Source organism: Moschus berezovskii, chromosome 1 (genome assembly GCF_049115385.1).
Source record: "Moschus berezovskii isolate FMDL1 chromosome 1, NW_MosBer_1.0, whole genome shotgun sequence".
Taxonomy (NCBI): Eukaryota; Metazoa; Chordata; class Mammalia; order Artiodactyla; family Moschidae; genus Moschus; species Moschus berezovskii.
Window position 1 is genome coordinate 3995008 of NC_142460.1, and position 22561 is coordinate 4017568.

At 49.8% G+C, this 22561-nt stretch overlaps 2 protein-coding genes across 5 annotated transcripts in view; one reads left to right on the forward strand and one right to left on the reverse strand.

Moving 5' to 3' along the window:
• Positions 1-17499, reverse strand: part of MCM3AP (minichromosome maintenance complex component 3 associated protein) — a 45231-nt gene extending 27732 nt beyond the window's left edge. Inside the window, exons 1-13 of one of the 4 annotated variants that reach the window (XM_055415533.2) lie at positions 17351-17499; positions 14375-15697; positions 13910-14133; positions 11381-11459; positions 11011-11155; positions 9575-9765; positions 7444-7583; positions 5944-6141; positions 5362-5630; positions 4054-4216; positions 1881-2041; positions 955-1196; positions 531-736 (exon numbers count right to left, since the gene is read on the reverse strand). In XM_055415533.2, the coding sequence (XP_055271508.2) occupies positions 531-736; positions 955-1196; positions 1881-2041; positions 4054-4216; positions 5362-5630; positions 5944-6141; positions 7444-7583; positions 9575-9765; positions 11011-11155; positions 11381-11459; positions 13910-14133; positions 14375-15590 (3234 nt within the window). In that variant the 5' untranslated portion in view covers positions 15591-15697; positions 17351-17499. Of the gene's footprint in view, positions 1-530; positions 737-954; positions 1197-1880; positions 2042-4053; positions 4217-5361; positions 5631-5943; positions 6142-7443; positions 7584-9574; positions 9766-11010; positions 11156-11380; positions 11460-13909; positions 14134-14374; positions 15698-16558; positions 16813-17002; positions 17143-17350 lie in introns of those variants that run through there. The other 3 variants (XM_055415544.2, XM_055415523.2, XM_055415513.2) reach the window with 3 other exon arrangements.
• Positions 17189-21575, forward strand: YBEY (ybeY metalloendoribonuclease). The gene is made up of 4 exons (XM_055415685.2): positions 17189-17398; positions 18795-18923; positions 20123-20191; positions 21322-21575. The coding sequence occupies exons 1-4, from the start codon at positions 17189-17191 to the stop codon at positions 21406-21408; spliced, it is 495 nt and encodes a 164-aa protein (XP_055271660.2). The 3' UTR covers positions 21409-21575.
• The last annotated feature ends 986 nt before the right edge of the window (positions 21576-22561 follow it).

A 22561-nucleotide genomic window follows, 5' to 3' on the forward strand; every position in this document is an offset into this window, starting at 1 on the left:
CCACACCCAGCTTATCCCCAAGCAATCCACCTCTACAGCCGAAGGTACTGAAGATGTTCCATGAGCCACAGAGACGTCACAGGACGTCCCACCTGGGTCAGAAATTCCTGCAAGACCTCATCGTTGGAAGCTCTCTGAAGGTGTCTAAATGACCCTCACACAAGGCTCAGTCGTGTGCACCTGGTGAGGTTTCCTGCTAATAAACAGGAGCCTTCTGGACACGAGAGAACAAGCCTGCTTCCCGCTGGACGGCAGCCGTTCAGATGGCCCCAGTGCCGCCCGCAATGCTGACACAACTTCAGCTTCTGCGGTCCTTCCTCGCTACCCTTCAGGCCTCCTCGTTCCCCAGTGAGGGTGGTGTCCAGTGCCTGCCCAAGCAACGTGGTGGCAAGATAAAATCTCATAACCTGTGTGGAGTGCTCAGACCTGGGGCCATCCATCAGGGGCACACTGACCCCAGGGACACAATGGTCAGACTGGACATGAGACCCAGCTGGATGTTTGCCCACAACAATGGGAGGACTCCTTACCGCATCTGAGTAAACAGGCACAGGCTTCGGCGGGAGGAGCTCCGACTGCACGGGGGGCTGCACAGGGGGTTGCAAGTGGCTGGGCGCCACGCTCAGGGGCAGCACCGGGCGATGTGGTGGAGAAGCCGACACAGGCAGGGGCTGCAGGAGGAGAGCCGGCAGGGGCTCGGCCGCCTCTGCACCACACTCCTCTCCTCTCCCTGCACCTGGAGGAACAGGCGAAAGTGGGCATCAGGGATACGCCCAGGCCACCCTCCTGAGCAGACCACCACGGGGTGCCTCCTGAGCCATGATCGGGTGCCAGGAGTGCTTTACCAGTAGGAACCCAGCGCCCGCAGGGCCAGAAAGCTGTTCACGCAGCACCACGCTGGTGTCTGCCCAGCCCCAGGGTGAGGTGCCCTCCCAAGACCGTGGCCTCACTCACCTGCCACGTCCAAGCCAGGTCTCTGCATGTCCGAAGGCAGTTCTGCAGCCAGGCTATCCCCGATGTACTTGTTCTGGGCATTGAAGCTGCACACGGGGGTGTGACGGGGTATGGGGGGCAACGGCCCTCCATTCACAATCTCCCCAACCGACACTGTCAGCTTCCTGGTGATGAACACTGACTTCCTGGCCTTGGACAAGCCCTCGGGTTCCAGGAACGAGGATCGGTTCAACTCGACACAGCTATCAGACCACAAAGAACCCGTGGAGAGGCATCACACAGGCAAGAGGCCGCCCTCACCTCTGCAGACCCCTGCAGTCGCCATGCTGCCAGTCATAGGGAAACGTGGGAAGCGGCAGAAGTCCAGCCCACAGCACCCACCACCGCCTGCATCTCCACGTAACGTGGAAGTCATCTGGCCTAGTTGCCCGCACCCCCGGTAGAGTGACACCTGACTACAAACGCCCAGCTCATCCCCTAAGGGCAGGTCTGCAAGGCAGCAGATGCAGCCTGTGATGAGAAGTCAGAGGAGATGGGCTCAAGGAAATCCCAGATCCAGACACAACAGGCTGTAAGCCACGTTCTAGAAAAGGGTCCTCAAGTTCCACCATGTTCTCAAATCTCTGACTGCAGCAGAGGAGAGGCCCTGGCCAGTCGGAGAGGCCATCTCCAGGGACGGAACAAGGAGGCCCCAACCTCAACCTTGACCATCAGGTTCTTAAGTTACTTGTGAAAAGTCAGGAAGAGGTGGGTCTGAACCTTACCCTGCCAGCTGTTCCAGGCCTTGCTCTAGTGCCTGCACCCCAAGGAGGCAGCCCATGGACTGTGCCTTCTCCAGGGCCTGGCAAGGACAGGCACTTCCTGGTCTTCCCAGTACTAAAAGGGTAAAAAGGAGAGCGGCCCCACGCCTCTGCCTCGGTGCTTACCCGTCGGAGACAGTGAGGCCATGGCAGTTGAGGAAGTCTGTGGCCTCCTCGCCGTCTCTGAACAGCAGCATGCGCACCACCCCGTCCAGGGGGAAGATGGTGGAGCGCTGTGTGCTTGCCGTGTACGCCACATTGAGTGCTCGGAGAGCATCCTTGCGGATCTGAAACGAGAAGCCAAGTCAGAGTCACAGAGGTCAGGCACCCACGACCACAGAGCACTCAGTTCAGTTCAATTCAGTCGCTCAGTCGTATGCGACTCATTGCAACCCCATGAACTGCAGCACGCCAGGCCTCCCTGTCCATCACCAACTCGCAGAGTTCACCCAAACCCATGTCCATTGAGTCGGTGACGCCATCCAACCACCTCATCCTCTGTCGTCCCCTTCTCCTGCCCTCAATCCTTCCCAGCATGAGGGTCTTTTCAAATGAGTCAGCTCTTCGCATCAGGTGGCCAAAGTATTGGAGTTTCAGCTTCAGCATCAGTCCTTCCAATGAATATTCAGGACTGATTTCCTTTAGGATGGACTGGTTGGATCTCCCTGCAGTCCAAGGGACTCTCAGTCCTTCTGGAAAGTACCCTGGACTCAGCTTAGTGATCACTGGGCTGTCTGCTCATCGGAAGATGCCCAGAAATGATGCAAAGCAAACAGCTTCACACATAGAACTGGTTGGGCCGTAAAGACTTTATTTATTAGAAAAACTAAAAACCAAATGACCCACCAGCAGGTGCATCCTCCACTCAGCAGAAAGCTGTGTAGCTGCTAAAACTCACCACGGAGTTGACTGAATGCCATGGCAAGTGTGTGACATGAACCTGAGTAAAAGCTGTTTCGCAGGGCAACGCTGAGTGCTTTACAAACGCAGCGGGAAACACGAAGAGGCTGGCGTGTCCGCTCGGTCCCGGGGCTCCAGCAACCCTCCCCCTCCTCCTCAGTGTCCTCTAACCAATCCAACCCCAGTTGACAGCGTTACTTCAAGGCTGGCCTTGTCCACGCCAGTGGCCAGCAATGAACAGACAAGACCCCTGTCCTCACAGAGCCGACGTGGCAGGACAGACCGACACTGAACAATATGTGTGTACAAAATGCAGAGTGCATTCAACAGGGATAGTGTGACAGGAAGGATAGCCGAGGAGGAGGACAGGGAGCATGGCCGGGCGGGGTGGCGAGGGTGGGCCCTGCCAAGAGGATCTGGAGGAGGGGAGCTCTGTGTGGTTCTGTGGGGAGAAAGACGGGCAGTGAGGACAGCAACTGCAAAGGCCCTGAGGCAGGAGTGTGCTGGGCCTGGAGGGTGGAAGGCACCACTGCAGGTGGGGAAAACAGGACCCTGTGGCTACTGCTGGTGAAACACTTTGTTTTTCTAAAGAAAAAATGCTCAGGTTTCTTAGTTTAAAATTATTAAAATGGGAACAAATGGTCAACATTCTAGTAACATTAAATACTCATTGTAAAAATACTATCAGTAGTATTTATCAACTGCACAGAGTTCCCCAAGTGCACTTTGTTAGAAATCCTTTCATTTGTTCCAGAATTTCTGTTCTCTTGGAAACTGTCAGATCTGACTATGAGCAAACTTGCAGATTCTTTGCCTGGGATGTGATGGTGGGTTTAGTCACTGTTTATAGGAGGACTTGTGACCAAAGAAGAAAAATGAGCTGGAGTCACAAAACCGGCCAGGCAGGTTCCCAAGAAGCCTGGTGCAGGCTCCTCCAGACCCCACCGGCCCAGGGGCTCCTGGCAAGGACTTTGAGGGTGCAGGGGCTGCTGTGAGGTGGCAGGGCCACTGCTTTCTTATCTTCCCCAGGTGCTTCAGGGGCGTTAGACCTGACTGTGGGAGTCTGAGACCAGGATGACACTCCACACAAAGCCCAAGGTAAGAGACTGGTCTTGCCCAGTCTTTGTAACCCCAGTGCAACAAAGAGCAGGCACTTCAGATATTTACTGAAATGAATTTAGCATCATCAGGCTCACTCCAAAACTGAAGACAGACAACACCTGTTAAGTTCTAGCTTAGAGGTCTGGGCGTGCGGTTTGCTTTCTGGCTTCTTTGTTCCCATGGAAAATGATAGTGCTGAACTCAGGCGAGAGTGTTCTGAAGAGACCTCTCTCATCTGAACCAGAAGAGTGTTTCCCAGTGCATGGCCTTTTCCTTCCAGGACAGCAACAATACTCACCTGATTGAAGTAACAATGCAGAAGACAAGCGTTCAGATAAGAAGCTGATTGGACCAGTTTAAAAAATCGCACAAAGTTATTACTGTTCAATGCAGCAAAGGCCTGAACAGCAAATTTCACCTCAGGGGAGTTTCTAACGGCAGGGTGGAACTGCTGCACTTCTCTGTTAATCAAAGGAGACAGAAGCGGTTAGAACGCAATCTTTCATGAGACAAAATTTCCACAAAAATGGAGCTGACAATAAAGTAAGATCTCAACTATAGTGAAGTAGAAGGTCTTGGTGGTCGCAATGCCAGGAGGCTCACCTGCGTCATGGCTCACCCTGACTCGGGCTGCATTGGCAACAAAGGTATTCTTTAAAAAGATGAATAAACAGACTCGAGCAATAATTCAAGAACTGATTATCAAATCAAAGAGTTACTTTAATGCCAACTGACTGCCAGCTGCCAGTGTTTGATGATGACACTTAAGAAACAAACTTTAACTTTGTTTTGTTTAGAAAAAAACTGATTTGGGGAATTCCCTGGCAGTCCAATGGTTAGGACTCTATGATTTCACTGTCGAGGGCCTGGATTCAATCTCTGATCAAGGAACTAAGATTCTATAAGCTGTACAGCAAGGCCGGGGGGGAAAAATACTGATTTGACTGAATTATTCCAAGACAGGAAACAAATGCTTATCATATATGAAAAGAATCCACAGCCATTTTCCCTGACTAGTTTATCCCTAAGGCTTAATTTTAAAACCTAAAATCAATCACACACTTAAGATATTCTGTAACCAGGTTCTCAGGGAAAACACTAAGCTGAAAACAAGTTTCAACTTAAGGAAATCCAGTTTACCAATGACAGGAATGGAGGGCCTGGGGACTCTGGTAATCCTCACAGAAATGTCTACAGGTGTATCACAGCAAGATTTAAAATTCATTCTTGATATCCCACCCTTAGCACTTCTGTTTCACACCATTTTCCCCTCTCCTGCGGCTAAGATCTTTGAAGAGGTTTGAGTGCACGTGTATACTGATCTAAGGGACCCGCTCGCTGAGCACATTCGCTCCAGCTGACAAGGAGAACTGGTCCTCAGGAAGCGTCTGGGGCCCACTCAGGATGCTCAGGCACTCGGAGGCAGCCCCAGCCTCTCCCTTGGTAGCTCAGCTCCAGGCGCTGCAGCTCCAGCCCAGCTTTCTCACTAGCACTGACACCAGAGCGTCCTCAGCGCCGCCACCATCAGCAATCCTGAAAGCTCTCTTCCTGGTTGCAGCCTGCCTTTCCCCACAGCTTAGGCCGACTTCCGAGTTGGAAAGCTCACCGCAGGATGTCCCCCTTGTTGAGACTGAGCAGGACGTTGTAGCCCTGGAACTCCGCCTCGCTGGCGCAGAGCACACCCTTGTTCCTCAGGTCCTGGTACATCTCCTTCAGGCTCTGGAGGCACTTGGTCATGTTCTCGTTGTTGATCTTGGCATCAAATGAGGACATGGACTCCTCACACATGAAGTGCGCGCAGTGGATGTGAAACCGGGCGCACTTCTCGAGCAGGGACACCGTCACTGGGTCACACAGGTGCTGCTGCGTGATGTCCTGCACACAGGGGAGGCGGGGTCACTACACACGCGCCACACACGCATGCGTGCACATGGCTTACATACACACCGGTCTCAACGTAAGAAGCAACTACTAGAAAAATCACGATCACCGGAATTTCTCAGACTTCAATTTGAAACAAGCACGAAGCACATTTTAACAGGACTTTGTAATGACTTTAAGGAACAGTGTATTGTTTTTGTTACAGATGAAATGGAACTGAGGAAAACGACAAGAACTCTCATTTTCACTCTAGACTTCATGTGTGCTTTCTAGTTTTTCTAGCTTCCTCATCGGAAGTGGCTGATACCTTCCGTATGCCCCGCGTGCGGTTCCACAGGAAGTCGTACCAGTCCCGCAGGCTGCCCTCTGTCTGGTCCATGATCTGGGTCACCAGGTAGTCCATGGTCCTGCTGAGCACTGCCGAGGGACGCAGCTCATGTGGCAGGGGTTCCTCCTGGTCGGCTGAGGAGCGGCTGTACTCCTTCACAGCGGCCGCGTGGTCCACCTGAGAGTGGGGAGCAGGGATGAGCAGCTGGGGGCAGGTGCCAGGCCAGCCTCCCCGCTGCTGCACCCAAAAGTGGGGAAGACCACACACATACCCAAGTAAGGTCAATACTACAGAATATACAATCTTAGAACACAAAATTTCTATTTGAAGGTAACAATTAAAATTAAAAGGCAAAATAAAAAACTTGTTTTTGACAAACATGACAAAGAGTGAACAGGCTACCACATCAAAATGCAAAGAAATTTAAGTGAAGACACACCTGCTGGGGTGTGACAGGTGAAGGATTTGATAAAGACCTTAAAAGGTCTCAGCCATGCTCATACACCAGATTGTCTACACAGACCAGAAACGAAGGAGGCAGGAAGAGTAGCAGCAGGGTCTGGGGAAGGCCCTCCAGAGGCCAAGCTGCAAGAAGAGGCTGGAGACTTGTGGCTGACAGTGGAAGCAGAAAAGCCACAAGTCCCTGCCCTGGGCACCTGCCTTGACAATTGCCACCTTGCTGAGGACCCTGAGACAGGTGAAGGCAGCCGTAAAACCCACAGCCAAGAAAGGAGAAACCCGAAAGAAAATTAACAGAAAGAAAATGAATCTAAGATGGTGCAGATTTCTGGGGAAACAACTTGGAACGTGCATCTACCCCTGTTCAGGAACCATAAGAAGTCACACCTCTGGTACAGCCCTTCATTCCTGGGATCTATCAGAAGGAAGCAAGCTGAATACCTTGGAACCATTACACACACCATGCCCAACAGAGTTAGTAACAATGGAAAACCAGAAACAGCCTGATGACTGCAAAAGGGGGAGTTCTGAAAGAGTTACATGATCAAGTAGTGTGCCTATATGTAGTTTTAAATGCTTATAAAGAGTTTACCATACAGAAGAAAATGCTCATCACAGAATTTTAAGTGAAAAAGATTCATACAAAATACCTAGAGCATAACCTCAAACACACAAAACATAAACATAAAAAAGGAATAAAACTGTGAAAAGCAAAAAGAAATGGAAAATTTTTTTAAATTTATGAAACATAGATTTGTACATATTTCCATAACTTAGGGAACCATGTGGTCCAGTCACCTTACATAAGACTGCTTCATATATACCTCATGATACAAATAATGGAATAAATGTGATTGTTAATAGTATATCCCCACAACATTCTAGCAAAGCAATCCCCAAATCAAATACGTAGAGAAATCCCGAAATCAGCCTTCCCTCCCCAGCACACCCCGCTCCACCCCATTGATTAAACATGGACAGCAGCCTGGAGAGCAGCCCCACGGGGATGTGAGGCTCTACCTGGTCAGTGCCTGGGACCACTTCAAACACACTTAGCTGGCTCCGGGTCTCCCGCATGTACCGTTCCTTCTCAGGACACATATCCAGGCACGTCCCAACAAAAGTTCTTGCTTTGTCCAGGTCGGTCCTTTTCACCCGAGCTAAACAGAATCAGGTAAAAAGTAAAAATGTACCACACGGTTACTGGGAAGCCAGAGAAGTGCATTTTCACAATGATAAAAGGAGAAATAAAAATTCTTTTCCTTTCTTTTACAAAGGCAAAGAAATCTAAAAAACACTACTGGGCCTCAGAGAAAGGAAAGCACTGCCTATCACACCAAGGGACAAGCCATCAAGACCCATGAAGACCCTCCAGGCCTTCTCCTCTCTCCGGGTGGGCCTCCCACAGTCACAGGTCTTCAGGGCATGCCAAGCGGTGGTGGGGATGGGGGGCCCACACATAGGTCTTTATGGCTCCTATAACGACCTTAATGATAAACAATCATGCTGCAATATTTTGTTCAAAGGATCACTCTCTGAAAATAAACTATTCAAAATATGCCAGTATTCCAAAACTCTCAGATTTTATCATGGTTTTAACAGGAATCACACAATGGAAGTTACCTGGATCCTGACCTGAGTAAATGACTGTGACCCACAGAACTACAGTTACCAAAGGATCTGTTAAATGAAATGAAACGCAACAACCTCACAATGCAAAACAGTCACATCTTATTTTATTTTTAAAAATTCCAACATCTATTAATGATTCTTTTAGGAATACAAAAGTCACATGTCAATGACATAACCTATGGTAGCAGCTTTTATTACTGTGTTAAGGAAAACACGTGATTATTCATGTACGACTTCTACAAAATCCTGCAGGTAAAATTTAATTCTGAAAAAAACTCTGCAAAGAAGAGCACATGTGCTGTTTTATTTTTGGTCATTGTACATATCTTTTAGTGTTAACAGGATATCTGATTTTTTAATAGGCTTTAAATACATTCACATGGTTTAACATTCCAAAGGTACAACATCCCAGATGGGACACCACGACCTTGCTCACTGCTTCCTGACCAGCTATGCGAGTGATCCTTTCTCACCTCCATGACTTTACACACACAGGCCAAGTACACTCACATGTATATGGACACACACACTCCCCTTTCTGTATACTTCCCACACCTTGCTTCTTCCACTTCACAATAAACGCTGATCATTTTTCCATCAAGAAACCCCAGTCTTCTTTCAGGCTGTTTAGAATCCCACCGTGCGGACAGTCACTCTCCAACCTTTGTCATCACAAACAACCTTGTGAACATATCACACACGCATGGGGCAGTTTGTAGGCCACACTCCTGGGTGTGGAATGCTGGGTCAAAAGCACTATTCCCCTGAGCCTGGAGACACTGCCGACTCGCTCCTCCGAGCAGCCTGCCCAGGGATGGGGCAGTACGAGACCTCTCCATCTCTCACGGCCATGTGATGGGCAGAGAGCAGCTGGATCTTTCCACTTTCCATCCACATGTTTAAGAGGTAACTTTTTTTTTTCTTTTTGGCCATGCTGCAAGGCTTGCAGGATCTTAGTTCCTTGACCAGGGATACAATCCAAAGCCAAAGTCGACTCCTAATCACTGGACCACCAAGGAATTTCCAAGTGTCAACTCTTGACACTTCCTTTTCCAAACCTCTCAGACCCTACTCATTTTTCTACTGGAGTTGGTCTTTTTCTTATTGACTCTACTGGACTTTCTGTACCTGGGAATCAGCCCTTTGTCTGTCATGAGTTACAGACTTTTCCCCTGGATTGACATCTTTTGTAGTTTTATTTGTGACGATGTCTGTTAAATGGAAAATTTTGATCTTTAATAAGTGTGCTTTCTCAATGTCTAAAAAATTGCCCTTTAAATTATTTAACCCAGCGTGTATCAATGGTGTTGGCTTTCTTCCAAAAATAAGATTACATTACAAACACACCTGCACTGAGTCCTCATCTACACTCACCGCCTCAGCAGACCAGAAAGCAACAGGGATCACAGGTACACATCATAGGCCCCAAGGCCCAATAGCAGTAGAGCCCCCCAGACCAGGGTCACTCCTTCCCTCACAGCCCCGAAGAAGACCACCTCTGCTGAGACCAGTCCCTTACCTTGCCGCATGACCCTGTCCCTCTGGTCAAGCAGGCGGTACTTCTCCTCAGATGTCTCAGCCACGGTACCTATCAGGGGACTGAGGGACGACACACATGGCCCGAGACCCTCAGAGCCCTCGGAGCTCTCATCAAAAGGGTCTTCCTCAAACTGATGGGCCTTCAGAAGACTCGGCTTCTTCACAGGAGAGCTAGAGGGAAGACAATATGCTAAGAGCTGTGTATCCATCAGGTGTCCGGATCTTTTCCACATCCAAACACTTCTTCTATCGTCCTAGACACCCAGCTCCTCCAAAGTTGGACAGCAGCCAGCACAGCGGGGAGGTGGCCGAAACAACACCAGTGATGAGCATGAAGGCTCACATCACTCACAGGTTCTCCTCTTTAAACCCCTAGACAATCCATGGAATTCTCCAGGCCAGAATACTGGAGTGGGAAGCCTTTCCCTTCTCCAAGGCATCTTCCCAACCCAGGGATAGAACCCAGGCCTTCCTCATCACACAGGGATTCTTTATCAGCTGAGCCACAAGGGAAGCCCAAGAATACTGGTGTGGGTAGCCTATCCCTTCTCCAGCAGATCTTCCCGATTAGGAATCGAACTGGGGTCTCCTGCATTGCAGGTGGGATTCTTTACCGACTGAGCTATCCGGGAAACTCTGAAATGAATTACCTGTAGGTTTCTATCTCAAAGACATGAAACTAAGAGTGAAATAAAAACATTTCAACACCATGAGGAAATATCATGCCTACATGTTTTCAAACACAGCTTCCCTTCAGTAGAAGGACATACTGAAAAGAACAGGGCATTCTGTTTGAATGTCAAAGAGGATGTAAAGAAAGGAAAAAACAAAAGCAAATCAGCAACTACACTGTTAACTGCAAAATGTGAGGAAAACTATCCACTGGCCAAAATACGTGAAGCAGGATTAAACAGAAGCTGGCTTGCTGTGAAAAGGAAGGCAGGGGTCACACAGGAGTCTCGGGCCCCAAGCCAAGGGGAGGAAGGGAGGAGCCTTTGGGAACGGAGGTTCCACAAAGAGACGGGGAGGTCTCTGAAGTGCCCACTGTACTAGACCTGGCCTGAGACTCTGCACAGGGCTGCACAGTTATAGCCACGGCTAGAAGTGACAATTAGGAACACAGTGTGCAGCCAATTACACATTTTAAGGAGAAAAGCGATTGCACACAGACACATCACACAGATGGCATGATGGCCACTGCGCGGGCTGCAGGGCTGAGGGACAGGAGGGGCCCAGGGCAGCCCCCACCTAGGTCCTCCCCACATCCCTCAGCCCCCACCCAGATGTCAGCAATCACCCGCTTCCCTTCCATGCTATCTCACGACAGCGACGAAGTCCCTCGAGGCCAGTGACAGGAGAAGCCAAAGAACCCACTTGCCCTGTTAGAACAGTGGCGTTTGGAAGGACCAGCCACACCTTTTACTCAGGACGCTGCCAGTCGCAGTCCTGACCCCAGGCTTGCCGAGCGGGGAGTGCTGAAAGGGCGTGTCCTCCGTGCCCTGGCCAGCTTCCCCATCGCCTGGCTGCTTCTCCTTGAGGGAGAAGGGCTTCTTGTTGGGACCTATGGATGCAAAAGTCAGGACAGAATTAATGACACCACAAGTCACTTGACTTGGGGGCTTCTTCTTGGGAAGTTACACTTGTGGCAGGATGCTGTTAGAAAGGAGCCCAAGTGAGACAGCCCCACCCCCACTTCACCCCACACGGGGGATCAGGCTCACACTCAGCATTCAAAGGCCTTGCACAAAGCAAGGAGAGACTATGCAAAGAACAACTGAAAACTCACTTATTTTTTTCTTGTGCCAGAAGATGGTCATATCTTTATGCAAATCTTTCCCTTTCTTCCTGGCCAGGGCTGCAGACGCCTGGAAAACAGTCCCCAACACAAAGGACGACGGCATCAGGAGACTGAGGAAACAAGATGAAGCTCTCACAAGCCCCAGTGGAGTTCTGTTCAACAGAGCTACACTCTACAGCTACACGCCCTGACCACATCGCCTGCCTCCAGCCACGGCAGCCACGGTCCTCATCTCCCTTTCCTGTCTTACAGTATGTATCTGCACTTCTCCTTATCGAAATTAATGACTCTACTGTGATAGAATCCATAAACTTGGCCCTACTGGCATCTGATGAGATAATTCTCACCATATGATTTTCTGAAGAACTATGGAAAGATAGTCAAGTAACACTTAAACACAAAGGAAACCTGTAGAATGATACACACAGGGTACAATTTATCATAAAACATATATACACAAAACCAACGGTATGTTGCTGCTGCTGCTAAGTCACTTCAGTCGTGTCCGACTCTGTGTGACCCCATAGACGGAAGCCCACCAGGCTCCTCTGTCCCTGGGATTCTCCAGGCAAGAACACTGGAGTGGGGTGCCATTTCCTTCTCCAATGTGTGAAAGTGAAAAGTGAAAAGTGAAAGCCAAGTCGCTCAGTCCTGTCTGACCCTTAGCAACCCCATGGACTGCAGCCTACCAGGCTCTTCCATCCATGGGATTTTCTAGGCAAGAGTACTGGAGTGGCTTGCCATTGCCTTCTCCAACGGTATGTTAGCATACCTATAAATATACCTATGAAAATGTCTAGGAAAACATACACCACACTAGATAATTGTGCTGGCTCTAATAGAGAAAGGGGTGATGAGTGGACCTCAACTTTCCATAGATCAATGAACTGCTTACAATGACAATTTATATATTTTCTACAAAAATATTTTTTAAGGTTCAGCTGGAAGAAAAAGGACATTGCAACAGCCAGAAATCACCTTAAAAAAATGAGGGCTGCTGTATGACCTGGCAATTCCACTCCCAAGTATACACCCAACAGGAGTGAAACCAGGGGCCTGAATAGAGACCTGCACTGTCTTCACGGCAGCATTATTCACAAGACCCAAAAGGTCCGTGGACAGGTGGACAGATAAATGAAATGTGGGACAACCATACCTGGAATAAAGGAAAGAAATACAACCACATGAATGAACCCTGAAGACATCATGCTAACTGAAATAAGCCAGACACAAGAGGATAAATATCACATGATTCCACTTATATGAAATACCTAGAACAGATGAATTCATAGAGCTAGAAAGTAGATGTGAGGTCACCAGGGGCTGGAGGAAGAAGGAATGGGGAGTTATTGCTTAGTGGTTACAGAGCTTCTGTTTGGGAGGATTATAAAGTTCTGGAACTAGATAATGTGATGGTTGTACAACATCTGTGAATGTACTTAATGCTGCTGAATTGAAAAAAAAAATCAGTAGAAAGGAATGAACAGCAAAAGCCCTAAAACTGCATATTTGGGCACAGAACTTCTACTCTCACGAATTTAAACAAAGGATATGATCAAAAATAAATACACGGAAATGTCCACAAACAGAAAGTTGGCCAAGCAGGTAAACAGGATAGAATGTCTTAATGACTTCATTATAATCTAGACTGTTCAGTGATTTCAGAAGCTACTAAAAATGACCACATAAGAGGTTACCAAACAGGATATGCAGTGCAATCTCATTTGTGAAAAAACAGCGTGACCATATATTTACAAAGACGTTATCCAAAATATTCATAGGCGGTATCTTAGAGGATAGAACTATGAGTGATTTTTGTATCCCCTGCCATAGGACTTTCTGGGTTTTTCCTCTATGTTGACAGGTAACACTTCCATCATTTAAAAAAGAAAGAAAACATGCTTTCTAAATACCTATAGAATATAATTTTCCCAAGAATATTCAGAAAAAAATAACAAAGATATAAAGCTACATAATGTAAGCAGCTCATGCAAGTATATACCCTACAACCAATGTGTTGTGCCCGTATGTGTATATACACATATTGAAGTCAAGGCATAGGAACAATTAACAGCAGTTCTCTCTGGAAGATGGGATTACAAGATTTTACCTTTCCTGTATTGTTCTGAATGTTTATGGTGATCATGTATTATCAGCAAATAAAATAAAGTCAAAAACAAAACAAGAAAACTCAACTTTGAAAAAATGCTGGGTGATTACAAGACATTCCCATGTGCTTCAGAGAAATCTGACTTCATGGGAATCACTCACCTGAAATTTTCAGAACACTGCATTCAGTTGGAACCACAAGTTTTTCACAAATAAATCTAATTTATGAAAAAAAAAGTGCTATGCCAGTTTCTCCAAATTAAGACATTAGAATACTTTTCTAAATTCTAACAGGTAACTGATAAGATTTTTTTAAAATAAGTTTTAAAGTGACAAACTTCACTCCACCTTTACCACTTTAAAGCCTATTTTTTTTTTCACGCACATGAACTTTGTTGGAGTACTCACATGATCAAAAAAATACACCACTGCAAGCTTTTTGCTGCGCCTGGGATATATGCGCTGCACTTTAGCAATTTTGCCAAAGTGGTTCTCCAGAGTGGTTCTGTTATTGAGATAGTCAGGGATGTTCTTGCACTGGATCGCTGTGACTTCAGCAGGAGACAAGCCCCCAAGACTGTCTGTGCTCTCACTCCTCTTACTCTGACGGCCAGAAGTTCCTCTTAGGGAATCTAGGGGATCAATGAACAGTCACAAAAATGTATCAGATGCAACTTTTCCAATTACTGGGGGCATCAACTAGGAAAGAGCAAAGAAAATGTTTATGGCTGTTGAGAGCTGCTCCAGGATCCTACGTGTTAGGATCCCTCATGTTTGCAGGGGGTTAACTAGGAGATTCAAGCTAACACTCGGGGAAATTTACCAAGAGCCTGCCAGCAGGACACACTGTACTTTGTACTTTCTAGAACGTACCTTCTTTTTTATCTCTGCCTTCAGTTTCCTCCTCTTTATTCACACCTGGAGGCCGGGAAGGCGCCGGGGCAGACTGACTGCCTCCTGGGATGACCAAGTGGTCATTTTCCCCAGGCTCGACACAGCCAATTTCCTTTTTAGATTCCTTGTTGCCCAGACGACCTACTTCTTTATTGCTTTTGAAGACATCCAGTATTGTCCGCCCAAACAAAGTGCCTCCTCGGGGCCGATTCAAGCGGACAGGTCGTTTATCTGGAGGGTGATCGCCCCTTGACAGAGGGTCCAAGTCTTCAGCTGCATCGTGACCATGCCTCCGTGGGGACCGATCCTGGTCCTCCTTTCTTTTCAGTCCTTTCATGAGGCTGGGAAGTGGCTCCATTTGGGAAACAGCTTCTTCGCATCCTTGTCTGACACCTGTTTTGCTAACTGGGAAGGGTTCACCCAAGGACCCTGAAGAAGACATGGGGAAGGCAGTGAAGGTACTACTAGAACTTCCAAACAGTGATTTTGGGCCTCTCTTCTCTTCCTCCACATTCTGATTTGGCAAAGCAGGGGTAAAGGCAGATGATGAATTATTATTACCTGGTTTCGAAAAGGTAAAATTTGAATTGGTGGCTGAACAACTTGTCACCTGAGAAAAAGGAAATGGGGCCAGTCCCCCAGGTCCACTACTGATTGGGTGGGAAAATGTAAAAAATCCGGAAGTAACTTGGCTCTGAGTTTTCTCTGGCTCAGATTCAGCCCCCAATATTGGTCTGAACACTGAATTTTCCAGAGGTTTAAAGCTAAATTCTGTTTTCCCAAAGACAGAGCTGGCTTTTTCTCCAGTTTCTGGGGCAAAAGTAGAAGTACTTGGGAATGCTCCAAGGTTGGGGGACTTAAAACTGAATCCAGGGTTTCCAGGCACACGTGAACTCGAAGGCCCAGAGGCAGCTACAAAGGCTGGGCTGTGTTCAAGTCCAGAAAAGAGTCCAACATTTGAGGTTTGAGAGAATCCTAATGTTTGCACTGAAGAATGACTTTGTCCAGAAGATGTTGGAAAACTGGACACCTGTGGAAATCCTGAGCTTTTTCCAGATAACGTATTGCTTTGTCCAAAAAGAGAGGGCTGACCAAACCGAAATTGTGGCTTAGCTTGAAATGTTCCTGTGGAACTACTGGAAGATGTTGGAAAAACACCAGGCTGCTGCCCACCGAAAGGATTAGTTGGATTCATCTTCTGAGCGAGTTACTAGAAGGTAATAAATACTACGTGTAGAAAAGTAGTCCTCTTCCTCAAATGGTCTGTTGAACTAGGGCGCTCCCCCCTATCTCCACAATAAGCTGAAAAACAAAAATTCAGACAATCACAACTACATGGTGCTGGAAGGCTAAGAATTTTTTAATCACATGCCAGGCAAAGCAAAGGGCTAACTCTTATTTTCTGAGAGCCAAACGGTGGTCCCCCGCCTTATTGGAGGGAGTGCAGAGTAGAAGATGGTACAAATAAATTACTTTGTTACGGGGGTTTGGCTCAGACAATTAAGAGTCTGCCTACAATGTGGGGGACCCGGATTCGATCCCTGGGTGCGGGAGATCCTCTGGAGAAGGAAATGGCAACCCACTCCAGTACTCTTGCCTGGAAAATCCCATGGGAGGAGCCTGGTAGACTTCAGTACATGGGGTCGCAAAGAGTCGGACACGACTGAGCGACTTTACTTCATTTATGGGGGTTTAAAGCGTGATCCTTTAAGACTAAAAAAAAAAAAATTCTTACTGAATCGGTAAATTTATGGAAAACCTAAAATAGCAATAAGAAGGTATATGCCAGTTGCACTTTCCAAGACATGAGTTTCTGACGTTTTTCAATCTCCACAGCCAGAGAATTACAATGTAACACTGTCAAAAAGTTAATGTTTCCTCCCATCTAATTTTTTCTCCCAGTAACCAGAGCACCAAATACTTTTTCCAAACAAAGAAATAATTTGCGTTTTAACACAGTGGCGACTACCCCCAGGATCTAGCTCGAAGGATACAGTGCTCATGAAAAACAGGCAGCCCCGCCAGATCGCGGGTGCAGCGCAACCTAAATCTCGGGCGGGCCAGTGGGTGGGCTCGGCGCCCGCCGCGTGTCCCCCGACGCCCCTGGCCCTGAGCCCCAGGACCCGCCATGCCCCATCCCCGCGCCCCTGGCCGCGCGCCCACCGTGTTCCTCCAGCCCCGCTCGGTCAGCAACACGGCCTCGGCAGCGGGGAAGAGGGCGGAGGCCGCCCTCCAGGGCCCCGCGCCGTGCTCACCGTCTAGCTCAAGGACACGGCCGCCCGCCGTTCCTTCCCCATAGAGACGCACGCAGGGCCCGTGGCCGCCTAGGCCAGTGCTGCCGGCGGCCCGCGGACAGAAAACACCGCGGACCCACTTCCGGTCGGCCCCGTGCCGCCCAGCTCCGCCCGGGCCCGGCCGCGCGCGGGTTCCGCTGTCCGGCCGGGCGGCGGCGGTGGGGCTTCCGGGGCGCGGCGTCCAGACCCCGGTCCGCCCGCTTCTGCTCAGTAAGCGCCTCTTCCCCAAAGCGGGGCGGCGCGCGCTCGGCCCGCCGTGCACCCCCTACAGCTTTGCGCCCTCCCTTCTCGCCCGTTTGTCAGTGTGTGTCACCGGCCGTCCGGCGCGCCGCCCTCCGCCGTCTGTCCAGCCCCGCCGTGCTGCGTCTTCCTCTCGGTAAGGCGCACGTTCCATGACAGTTTTCAACGAATTCCACCGAACGGCGTGACGTGAGGGTGCGTGCGCGTGCGTTGCTGCGGAACTCCCGCGGGCTTTACGGTTCGGCGGCCCGAAGCCGCGATGAGCCTGGCGCTGCGCAACCTGCAGCGGGCGGTGCCCCTGCGGCGCGCGCTGCTGCGCCAGAGGCTGCAGGCGGTGCGCGGGGCCCTGGGCGTGCGGGCCTTCGACCTGGGCGTTGTCTGCGTCGACAACCGGAAGATTCAGCAGATGAACAGGACCTACCGAGAGCAAGACACCCCGACCGACGTGCTCTCCTTCCCCTTTCACGAGGTAAAGGCTGCCCTCCTGTTCTCGTCCGGCCTGCCTTCCGCTGTGAGTTCCGTTAATTACACCACAGACAGGATTGTCTGTTGCTCCGAAAATTTCAAATACACACGGAAGTAGGGAGTAAGGCGTGACCTTCGCTACTGATCAGAGCCTATCGCTGAAGGAGGTAGGGTGATCCCCGCCCTCCTCGTAACAGTGAATTAAAGAGAAAGCTCTTCTGCAGTTTTAAGTGATTCAGTAATGCATATGTACAGATTGAAAATTTTAAATAACTCTGAAAATAAAAGGACAGACTTGGGCAAATATTTTAAACAAATATGTGCTGTCTCTCAGGTTATGAGGATTTCCCTGTGGCGCAAACGGTAAAAAATCTGCCTGCGATGCAGGAGACCAGGGTTCCACCCCTGGGTCGGGAAGATTCCCTGGAGGAGGGTACGGCAACCCTCCAGTACTCTTGCCTGGAGAATCCCATGGACAGGGGAGCCTGGCAGGCTACAGTCCATGGGGTCAAAAAGAGTTGGACACGACTGAGCAACTAACACACGCATCAGATTATTACCTATGTTATGTGAATGACTCGTTCGAGACTTCCTGCATTGTTAGTGGCCACATAAATTGGGGCAGCCCTTTTGGAAAGCAGTCTGGCAATATACCTGAAGTAAATCTTGATAACTGTTTAATCCACTAGGATCACACCTAAGGAAATAAATTGAAAGAGGAAAGAGAATTAAATGTTCAATGTGTAATATAAAAATATATTAAAGTGTCCATTTATTTTCCAAAAGAAATAAAAATATTTGACTGACTTAGTGTGAACAGTCCTCAGCTGAATGGATTGGTCTTTATGTGGGAACATGTGATCAGTATCAAAACTGGGAAGAACAGAAATGTAAACTTGTATCAATGTGGTGCTTTAGCTCTGTAGATGTTTTGGAGCTGGGTGGTTGTGCATTCAGTTCAGTTCAGTTGCGGCCGACTCTCCGCGACCCCATGAATCAGAGCACACCAGGCCTCCCTGTCCATCACCAACTCTCGGAGTTCACTCAAACTCATGTCCATCGAGTCGGTGATGCCATCCAGTCATCTCATTCTCCGTCGTCCCCTTCTCCTCCTGCCCCCAATCCCTCCCAGCATCAGAGTCTTTTCCAGTGAGTCAACTCATCACATGAGGTGGCCAAAGTATTGGAGTTTCATTAGGAAGGATGAAAGAAATGGAAATAATTATTTTGATAATGTGGAAACATCTTAAGTCAGTCGTGTCTAGCGTCCCTGCCACAGTCCCTGATTTGTCTGTCTTGGGAATAGCAACACGGGGTCTTTCAGATTGGAAATCTGTGGGCCTGTGGCCAGTTAGTGTTCTGAGGTCATGTTCTGCAAATGTATATTTCCTCATTTTCAGAATCTGAAAGCAGGTGAAATCCCCCAGCCCGACTTTCCAGATGACTATAATTTAGGAGACATTTTCCTGGGCGTGGAGTTTATCTTCCAGCAGTGCAAGGAAGGTGAAGATTACTATGACATCCTGACTGTAAGTGGGATGCTGAAATGACAAATCCTCATGGGCAAAGCAGAGGCCAATGTCCTTCATTCAGGCCATGAGAAGAGGTTGTGGAGGTGACATGGACATGGACACCGTAATCCTTGTGTAGGACAAGGGTTCCTGGGGGAAACCCGCAGGCAGGGACCGTGCCCTGTCACCACACCTCAGGGAGGAGAACCTGGGGCATGGGTCTGTGCCCCTGAGGCAGTGTTGGGTGAGGGGAGGACACAGGAAGCATCTGGGAGGAGGGAGCCCCAGGAGTGGCCTGATTCTTAATATCTCCGGAGATGAGCTGGCTGCCTTTAGCCAGCTCAGACAGGCTGAATTGAAGGAGTTTCTTACTGAACTGCTAGAAGCGGGCGGGATTCCGGCCTCCAGAAACTTCAGATCTGCCTCCTCCCCTGATGCCCTGAAGGATGGCAGGATTGCGGGGAGTGTTCTGAAAAGCGGTGTGCGATTGAATCGTGTTTCATTGTCCCCATGGATTCAATGGAAGTGTCTCCCTTTGTCCGCACCCTAAATTATCATCTTTGGGAAATCCTAGTGCTTCTGAGACTTGAAGTGGAACTTCCCAGCGAGATGCCCTGTGCTAAGGCGTCAGGGTTGCTGACAGGAGGAGGGTGTGCTTTCTCCCTGCAAGTGGAGAGAACCACAGCATAGACAGTGCTGCTTAGTACTGGTCTCAACTCCAGGATCTCTGTGACTAGCTCTGGGCTAGGGTCACCTGTGGACACTGTCTACTCCCCAACACCTTCTGAGAAGTCTCTTACCCACAGTGGAGGGCCAGCCTTCACTCCTAGGATCCTCAGTTCCCTGGCACTGGGCCAGGCCACCTCCACTCTCCTCCCCGCTGGCACCTACCTGCGTAGCCGTGCTGGGTACCTCCCCTTCCCCTGCCCTGGTTCTCCATGTCTCCACAGCTCCCCCAACCCCAGAGGAGATCCTGATCATCACACCCCACTACAGGGGCCTGACCCACTCCTGCTAAGCAGACCCCACCCCTGTAACCTCACCACCTGCCCGCAGCCCTGCCTGGGCCCAGAGGAGGCTTCCTTACCTCCCACTGGGCATCCACTAGCCCTCCCTGACTTTTTCCTCCTTCTCCTCCTCCACCACCGCCACCACCACCCTGGCTCATGGCTTGATCCTGACCACCCTCTGAGGCAGCTTCTTAATTGTTCTGACAGGTGACTGCCACCCACGGGCTCTGTCACCTGCTGGGCTTCACACACAGCACGGAGGCCGAATGGCAGAAGGTAGGAGCCCTCCTGCCCTATCTGCAGCACACATAGGCACGCATTGCAGCCCAGGTTCCAGAAACCAGGCTGTGCGACCTGCCCCCTGCTGTCCAGTGTGAGAACCAAATGGAGAAATGCAGTGAAATGAGGAGTTGATAGGACCCACTTTATAAAAGAGACAGTGTTTGTTTTAAATACTGGGCTTCCTAAATGCTCGTAACTGCATTATTCATGCACTACTGAAAAGTCCGAGGAGAGACGCTGCTATGAATTTCATAAAATCCCAAAATGACTTAAAGTTAAAATCTTTATAAGAGTTATTGTGATGATATTTGTCAGTTGGAAACAGGATTTAGGACATTCCAGAGAAGGAAATGGCAACCCACTCCAGTGTTCTTGCCTGGAAAATCCCAGGGACGGGGGAGCCTGGTGGGCTGCTGTCTATGGGGGTCGCACAGAGCGACTTAGCAGCAGCAGTAGCTGATCCAGACCTATTATTTGGTGGTTTGTTTCCTCAAAGACTACCAGTATTTACTCAGTTTATAAAGGTCTGTGTTCATATAGAACCATAATTGCATTTTATTAACTCAAATTATGTTCATAATTTAGGCTGTCTGAACTGCATAGAAAAACGTTTTTTGAAAATTAACAAAATGGTCCTCGTACAGTTGGCCTCCCCCTGGCCTTCCGAGGCTCCTGGGTCAACGCCAGCCACACCCTGGCTCTGTCCCCCACCCCTAGCCCTGCTCTGGCCCCCTCATCTCCCTCCTCAGCGCCGCTGCCCTCCACACCAGCAGCATCTCAGGGATGCTCCAGGGCGGTTTCCCAGGAGCCCACCCTTTCCCCAAGGAGGGGCTGTCCTCACACATCCGCTCCCAGGCTTTAGAGCAGGTCACCCCATCTGACCCCTTCTTTGAATCCCGAGGTAGACCCTCCCCTCCACTTCATACCCAACACCACCAGCTCAACCCCGACCTCCCACCCCCTGCCCCCGCTGGCTCCAGGGCTCACACCAGGAGCTCCTCTGTCCTGGGACTGCCCGCCTCGGGCTGTGTGGGGGGCCATGGGCCTCAGGGAGACAGCCCCAGGGCCAGGGGAGGCCCGGCCTCGGGGCCAGTCCAGAGCTGGTTTTCACCCCTTTCTTTCAGATGTACCAGAAGGAGAAGCAGGTTCTCCAGGAGCTGAACAAGCACATGGGGACCAGGCTGCAGCCCCTGAGCAGAGGCTTCTTCTGATGGAGGTGACACAGTGTGGCTGGAGGGTGGCCCCAGAGTTCAGGGCGCCCCCACACTGAGGGTGTCGGTGGCCACTGCGGCCCTGTGGGGCAATTTCCAGTCCTTCCTTTGTTTAGGACACAGTATGTTATTTCCAGTGTTGTAAATAAAATAGTTCTCAGCTCTCAGATTATACAGAGGTGGGGCATGGGAACCGCCCCTTCCCCAGGGCTCTGCCTTTGGCATAGGGGCATCTCTCCCATCTCAGGACAAATCAAGGAGCCCAGGTGGGTGTGCCCTCCCTTGAAATCCTGCTGGATTCAGTCCCACCCAGCCCCCACAGGAGCAAGATGGCTGCAAGGCCAGTCGACCCACCCCCTCCCCGGGGACCCATAGCTCTTCTTTTGCCATCACCCCCCCGCCCTGCCCTTCAGTCCCCAGTCCAAGCATTTGCTCGTAGGTCATTCCCAAGTCCTCTGCCATGGCACCCGCATGGCAGAGCTCCGACTGCCACGTCCCATCCTCCTGTCGGACAACGCCCTCCTGTCAGTCCTGCTCAGTCCTGCCTTCTGAACAGTAAAGTAAACCCAGGGGTCACCCAGAGCCTTCTCCAGAGCTGTGCCTACGCTCTGACCTTGCGAGTGGGACAGATGTGGAGGGGGCAGGCGCTGAGCCAACTCAGGGCCTGGTCGCCTCGACCTCAGGCCCCAGCACTGACCACAGTGCCACAGACTCTCCACGGAGCCCCAGACAAGTCAGGGCAACAAAACACTGCCTCTTGGAGATTCTAAAACTCAAAAACTATGATTCTAAGAATTTGGTTTCTCCCGTAAGTTGATTTTAGAAACATGAAAACGCATTTCCCATTGGATTTGCGTCCTGAGCCTGGATTTCCACTGGCTCCTGGGGACATGGGTCTGTCATTTTCCTGAGCTATTGGCTGCATGACCTGCTTGTAATCATTAAGCTTGTTCTCAGTTTAGAGTTTAACATGGCCAAGACCAAAGATAAGCCCCCAGAGCTCTCTGCTTTCTGGGCCCTTTTAAGGGACTGAAGGGTCCTGAGACCCACTGGTCCTGCCAGCAAATGTTTGGAGGCTCTTCACCTGCCACTAGAGCCAGCCCTCCAGGACCTCTGGTTGTGTCTGGACACAGGCGAGGACCTCTGGTCATGT